At 33.2% G+C, this 7,329-nt stretch overlaps 1 protein-coding gene across 3 annotated transcripts; it reads right to left on the bottom strand.

The window, feature by feature from the left end:
* Positions 1-715: 715 nt before the first annotated feature.
* On the bottom strand, positions 716-5,265 carry LOC137818469 (serine/threonine-protein kinase D6PK-like). 3 transcript variants are annotated; one of them, XM_068621918.1, is made up of 3 exons: positions 5,006-5,265; positions 2,748-4,201; positions 716-1,876 (listed from the first exon to the last, which is right to left on the bottom strand). In XM_068621918.1, the coding sequence occupies exons 2-3, from the start codon at positions 4,151-4,153 to the stop codon at positions 988-990; spliced, it is 2,295 nt and encodes a 764-aa protein (XP_068478019.1). In that variant the 5' UTR covers positions 4,154-4,201; positions 5,006-5,265; the 3' UTR covers positions 716-987. The 3 variants fall into 3 exon arrangements, with proteins under 3 accessions (XP_068478019.1, XP_068478020.1, XP_068478022.1); XM_068621919.1 differs by having other exon boundaries at positions 5,110-5,235; XM_068621921.1 differs by having other exon boundaries at positions 4,852-5,013.
* Positions 5,266-7,329: the final 2,064 nt, after the last annotated feature.

Here is a 7,329-nt window from a genome sequence, read left to right as displayed (position 1 = left end):
ATATCATTGTAATGGAAAGCCTGTTATGTCTAATGTGGTCCTCATTTTGCTTTTTGTGAATTCTTGAACAATCTTCATTTCAACAATTCTTCATTCCATGATTTCATACTTTTATCTTGCATTTGTTGAGTTCTACACATATGAAAATTAGAAGACTACAATGGAAATATATGTATTCACTCTGTGAAAAACAATGCATTAGATTGAAGGTTGTTTTTCACAATACAACAGTAATTGTGAGGGGGGAATTTTGCAGGATAACATTTTTAGTTTAAAATCCTCTTGACCCCATTTAACTCACCAGATTTCACCAGATTTCAGTAGATATTTGGAATTATATCATTTGCATGATTCTCTCGGCAAAGCAAACTCCAACTAGAGAACTACCTCATCGTTCTCATTTATAAACAAAATAATTAATTTCATTAACAAAAGCAATTAAGTGCAATAAATTTTACTAATCTTTTGATATGCTTCCTTAAATGCTGTTTTCATAAACAAAAAGTACATGTTATGATGGTGTAACCAAGAATTAGACGTAATTCATGTCAAGGTATTGTACGAAAAGTATCATTAAATTAAATAAAAGTAGTTAAAGACTAATATGTTATTCTTAATCATTGTTCTAAGAGCATTCTATGTTAACTGACAAAATGAAGGAACAGCACACAACAATGTCATCAGCTGCACCTGAATCCTGATAACATCACAAATCTTACCCAAAAATGTAAAAAGGATTATAATTTTCCTGAGAAGTATTAAAATTCTGTATAAAAACACTACATTATGGATTATCCATAAGAATTGAGGGATCAGACAAGGAGAACTGGAGAAGAACCTAATCTAAACTTAAGGTATCATATTTCCAACTGAAATGGACTTTCACTACAAGGCAGGTAAGCTGAAATAACATGGTAATGCTGGGCAGCACCCATGAAAATGACTAAGAATGGAGAATACAATAAAAAGCAGATTGAGGAATCTGAACTAAAAGAACTCGAAGTCCAGATATTTACCCCCAGACTTCATGTTGTCAGTAGTACCAACTATCCTCTTACTAGTACTGCCAGTGCCAACCCCAACAGTATTTTCAGCTGGTCCAACCTTCCCTGGTAGTTCATTTTCGACTGGTCTCGGCACTTCTGGCGGCGTGCTACACCTAATCAATGCCCAGTTCACTCCTTCAAAGAAGGGATGCTGCTTGATCTCGGTTGCACCCCTTTTAACCCCTAGACGATGCTGTGGCTCCTTCACTAGCAAGCCACGGATCAGATCCCTGCTGGCATAACTGGTTGCAGGTGATTCGGGAAACCTGAGCTGCTGACCTACTACATTGAAAAGTGTAGCACGGTTGCCTGACCCTTTGAAAGGGGTTTTACCATATAATAGCTCATGCAAGAAAATTCCAAAAGTCCACCAATCAACTGCACTTCCATGACCTTCTCCTTTGATAATTTCAGGGGCAAGGTACTCATGAGTGCCAACAAAGGACATAGATCGAGCTGCAGTAGGCTCAGCAACAAGCTCTGGAAGGGTGCTGGATGGCAACCCAGGATCAGCTCTTGGTTTCCTTAGCTTCTTGTTTTTCTGAGGAAATAACCGAGGAATGAAACATGCAGGTTGAATGCACACTGATGATGGCTCAATACATGCAGGTTGAACACAAAATGCACCACCAGCCCTTTTGGAAGGGTCGCCGTCATATGATGATCTAATAAGAGTAGGTGACACAGCACATCTGAGGGAGAGATCAAAATCTGATAGCATTATGTGACCATCATCTCGGACCAACACATTTTCGGGTTTAAGGTCTCTATACACCACTCCAAGCATGTGAAGATATTCAAGAGCAAGTAGGACCTCCGCAGCATAAAAGCTATATGTAGAGAAAATGAAAACGTAAATCCTTATGGCGATTGTGTGCCCAAAAAGCATTTATTCAACTGCAAAGGCATGCTATGAAGAACAAGATGACCACTTGTGTGCACGATAAACAACAAAATGTAAGGCAGATCGCCTCAATATTATGTCTAGTTTTAAAGCAAGAAGACCTATTGTTCTGCATAAAAAAGCTAACAATACTAGATGGACACATGAGCATATTTCATGCAAACTAGATGCACTTAACCTAATCAGATCTTTATTGCATCATTGATTATGAATTATGAGGCATGAACACTTAACATGGTTGAATGAAATGAAGCAACCGATTCAAAACTTCACAAAGATGTAAATAAGACAACCATAGATAGAAGACCTATAACAAGCAGCAATTCTTTCTTCATATCTTGCAGAGAGGCTACTGTTCAAGGGAGGGATACTAGCAGTAGATATCCAAGTACTTCGTTTAGTGAAGGAATCACAGGAAACACATGACCAATGCAGTTGCATAAGCCAAATTATTCTTCTATCTCAACAAAGGCAAGACAAGAAAGAAACAGCAAATAAAAAAAATGTTCTCTAATTCATAAAAATCGAGAAAAAAAAAGTGCAAGCATTAGTTTCAGAGTGTCCTTTTAGCATATCATGAATTAAGAAACAATAAATCAAAAGGAAGTAAAAAAGAAAATTAGTTACAAATCCTTGATTCCCCCTTTCTTTTGAAGAAATTATTTTTCTCAAACTCTCCAAATGCAAAAGGATTAAGGAACAGGAAAACATTATCAAAGAAAATTATCATGATCAAAAGTAATTAACAACAAAGAACTCAGGTAAAGAAAAGCAACTAAGTAAAACATAAAGCATACCGAGCAGCATATTCTGAGAAATGTTTCCCAGGTTGCCTCTGCCTTAAAGTGTGCAGATCACCGCCTGGACAATATTCCATTACCAAACACGAGAATCTGTCAGTCTCAAAATGTGTATACAAAGTTGGTAGAAATGGATGGTCCAGCAACTGCAATATTTCCCTCTCTGTCTGTGCTCTAGTCAGCTTCTTTCTGCTTGCTAGGGATGCCTTATCCATAACTTTCATAGCAAAATAACACCGAGTTCCACTCAGTTCTGAAAGATATACACTTCCAATGTCACCACATCCTAGACGTTTGAGTAATCTAAAATGACTCATGCCCAGAATTCCATCCCGTAATCTGATGGCAAGAATGGCCTTCCACCTAGGATCATTTCCTTTGTGTGGCTTATTGGCACTACCAGTTATGTTGCTCCAGTTGCTGTCATCACTGAGGCCACTGCTATCACTTGCCCGGCTAGCACTAGTTTTTGCACTCTCCAGTGAATCCCCCCTTACACTCCCTTTAGTACTATCACAGTTTCTATCTAAACTAAGCATGCCATCACTAGTCATTGCATCACTCCGATATGTACTAGCACAACTATTAACAATGCTCATCGCAGTGACAACACCAGTACTATCAATACTACTAAGTGGACTGACATTTCCACTAGGAGGCAAAGAAGCATCCCAAACACATTCTTTTTCCTCAGCATCTGGAGGTAGGAGAGAGTTCTCAGTATTCGGTGATGCCCGAGGACCCAGAAATGCCAAGTTCCCTATGCCATTTAGTTCTTCAACTAGACTTTGTTCAGGGGAAAGAACGGCTGGACTCGGTTTCTTTGCAGGAACACGAATTGAGAGATCTTCCAAAAAAGGGCCCTTTGAGGGCATGTTCTTGATTAAGCAACCAGCCTCTGATTTGTTTTGACCTATCGGTACATAAACCGTTCTCATAAGATCTGTATCAACAGGCTCTGGGGGATGACTAGCACCAGCAAATAAACTTGGACCACCATCCTCAATTGAATAGCTGCTTTCCTTCATTGTCTCAACATCAGGCACAAACTCCACATCTTCCGGCGAAGAGCCCTTTCCTTTCCATGTCATGGTGGGCTCAAAGGTGAGGGACTCCCCAGAGGATCGAGCATCAAATCCCATATCTTCTTGTACCAAATATATCCGAGCATTGGTTAACTGGGCCACTTCTCTAAGTGAGGCCAGATGTGAAATAGGGACATGCACATCCCTTGTTTTGGACAATTGATTCACTTCTCTAAGTGAAATCCCAGCAGCACCAGAAACCTCCTGGCGATTAAGTCTCTGACCCGACTCTCTTGCTGCAGATGTGTGTGCTTTTGATACCTCAACAAGGATAGGCAAGTTCCGAGGAAGTAACTTCGGCTCAGCAACCCTCTCCATGTCCCAATATCACATAATACCACACAAAGACTTAAACCTAGCAAGTCCCTGCAAAGAAAACCATAAGTTCATTCAACAGTAGCTTCATTACTTCAACTTGAGAGTTCCATTCTCAAATTAAATAAACAACTATTTACCAACCAACAACATGGTGAACATAACCAAGACAAGTCTTAAACCAGCCATCAAAACAACACAGAGCCAAACAATAAACGAATCAAGCAATCCTAATTTACATATTACAGTGAGTGAGCACAGCTACAAGCACACCCAACAAATAAATGCTACATATAGAAAACCAGAGACAATGGTAATTGCTTGAAGCGTCACAATCAACAAGCAAAAGGGACACATAGTAGAAATCATAAATTGGTAGTGGAGCAGTGGAATGTCATTGAGCTTGATGGTGCTTGAATACAGAAAATTATTCATTAAAAAGCACCAAGATTTCAAACCCTTAACAGGAAAAAACCACTCCCAACTTGAAATCAATAATGAGAGACTAGCAGATCAGGAAACTGCATAGTTACTTGAAGCATCAAAACACTAACTGCATAAGCAATCAAAACCCACTTTTAAAAAAAAAATAGAAAAAATTGGTATCTGTTCAGAGACATGAATCCACAAAATCAAATCTCTTAACACATTGAAAATAATAAGAATAAGAGCAAGAATAAGAATAAGAAAGAACACCACACATTTTCTTCTATTTCTTTGACAAATGACAGTATCCACATAATAAACCCAATAGTTACAAGTCATTCTTTTTTAGACAAAGAGGGATCTATGTTTCATAAAACAAAAGGGAAAAGAAGAAGAAACAAAACCAAACAAAAGGGACAAAATACAAACCCAGCATTGAAATGAAGGAGAAAACTGTAGAATATTATAATGGAGTTTGTTTTCCTTTGTTCCCACTACTTCATAGCCAATAACAACAACCACAACAAACACACCTTCTTCCTATTTCCTTCAACCACAAATCTAACACCAACTCTCTCTCTCTCTCTCTAAAACTGAAAAATGGTGAGAGTGAAGGAAGAAATAATTCTCTCTCACACACTATAAAGTGTTGCTGTAGCTGTTGGTGGTGATAGTTATGAACTGTGGGTACAAGCTTTTGCTTTACTTTTTTTAATATTATTATTTTATTTTTGGTTAAATTATTTTTTAATTCTTTATATAACTATTATTTTATAAAAAGATATAATAACAATAGCATAAAAGAAGAAAGTTTTTGACCAAATACTTATGATGTCACTTATTTTACATAACTATAAAGAAATAAGAATTTAATCAAACTCTACTGTTAGTGTTACAAATTTGACAGTGTTACTCAATTATAAATCAGTAAAAAAATTACTTTTAGTATAAAAAACTTTACAGTGTTACTCAATTTTAAATCTGTAAAAAAAATTACTTTTAGTATAACTACTTTAAAAGTATAGATTATTGCAGAATTATTTAAAAAAGTTATCTTTCAAAAATTGACATTAACAATACATGAAATTAAAATTTTAAATAATAAATTGATAATATTAAATGTAATAAAATGAATAAATGCACATAAATGATTATAAAAAATATTGTTTGGCTGTAACTCATTGCACCTTATAATAAATAATGTGCACTGATACCAATGTAAAAATAATAAAAAATATTGACAGGAACATTAGGTGGGGGTGGGAGAAAATTACATATAAATAATTTTGTGCTATTTTATAATAAAAATGTAATTCCCTTTTAGTAGTATAATTTAATTAATTAAAAATAAAATAAATCTATTAATAATACTATGTTTGTTTAAAAAAAATTAGTAGATTGTAATATTTGAATATATATATATAGAAATTCATATAAATAATAGATAACTAAAAAATTAAGAAAAACAAACATACTATGTAATGAAAATAAAAATAAAATAAATTATTATTATTATATTTTTTTAATTTAATATTTATTTATTACAATCAATTTAATATCATATTTTATTTAATTTTAAAATTATTATTATTATCATTGTTATAATATATATATATATATATATAAGAGTTTGTAACAAAAGAATATGGTAGAAGCAATTTTAAGCGAGCTGTTATTATAATTCAACATCCTCTTATTATCAATGTATTACTTCTTAGGATTTTTCTTAGTTCTGTCATTTTTTAATAAAATTAAAATAAGATAATAGCAATAGATAAATAATAAAAAATCAGATCAGATATTTTATTTTGTTCATTTTTTCATTTCTCTAAAACTAAATAACATTTACTTTCTTTTTTGGATATTTTTTCTTTATTTTTTATTGAATGTTAGTAAAAAAACAAAGAGAACACATTATGAATAAATAATAGATATTTCTTTATATAAAGTTTTAAAAATGTAAAACAAATTATGAAAGAAAAATAACAATGATAATTATGAAAGTAAAATGTGACGTATAAAACACATATTACAACAATTAATCATCTTTGATTATAATTATAAATAATTTAGAATAAAATATGCAAATTGCTGTAAAATTTGTGACATGTTTTATATTCTCATTTATTAAAATATTATATTTTCTCTGTTATTATTATTATAACGCTCTTGATCTAATATTCTCAACTCATAAATTAATCACAGCATTATCATAATTAAATGTAATATTTATTATTTACGTCACTCCTTCAACAGCTTAAATGTAGACTTTAAAGTGTGATGTATTATTTGTATCATAAATAAGAGCGATAATATTTTATATTAATTTGAAAGAAAATATTATATTAATTTATTTTTTAAAATATTAATCATAAATATTATAATAATTGTTAAGATAGAGAAACTGAAGGTGGGACCCACTGTTTTTTCTGTGCTTTTTTTTTTCTCTTTTTTATCAAGGTCAAGCCGTTTTCCTTGATCGTGTTTGGAATTATCAATTGCGCGTGCCTCCCACTCTTTCTGAAAGCGAGTGTGTTTCTTTTCCTTTGTTTGTTGTGAGAAGTGGAATATCCTTCACTGGAAGTGGATTATGATTACTGATAGGGACCCATTATTTTCAAATACCAGTTTGGGTTGGCCCACTTCACAGATACTTTTTATTTATTTATTTAATGATAATTTTTAAGAAATTAAAGAATATTCTTTTATGTTTACACTCCAACCTAATCTATTCATTATTAGAAATAAAAATA

The sequence above is a fragment of the Phaseolus vulgaris genome, chromosome 10 (genome assembly GCF_000499845.2).
Source record: "Phaseolus vulgaris cultivar G19833 chromosome 10, P. vulgaris v2.0, whole genome shotgun sequence".
Lineage (NCBI taxonomy): Eukaryota > Viridiplantae > Streptophyta > Magnoliopsida > Fabales > Fabaceae > Phaseolus > Phaseolus vulgaris.
Note: the sequence above shows the minus strand (reverse complement) of the source record. Positions and strands in the feature narration are given on the sequence as shown.

Coding starts and splice junctions, on each gene's coding strand:
- LOC137818469 (XM_068621918.1), bottom strand. CDS start 4,153: ATGGAGAGGGTTGCTGAGCCGAAGTTACTTCCTCGGAACTTGCCTATC. Junction 1,877..2,747: donor TTCTCAGAATATGCTGCTCG/GTATGCTTTATG, acceptor CTCTACATATAG/CTTTTATGCTGCGGAGGTCC.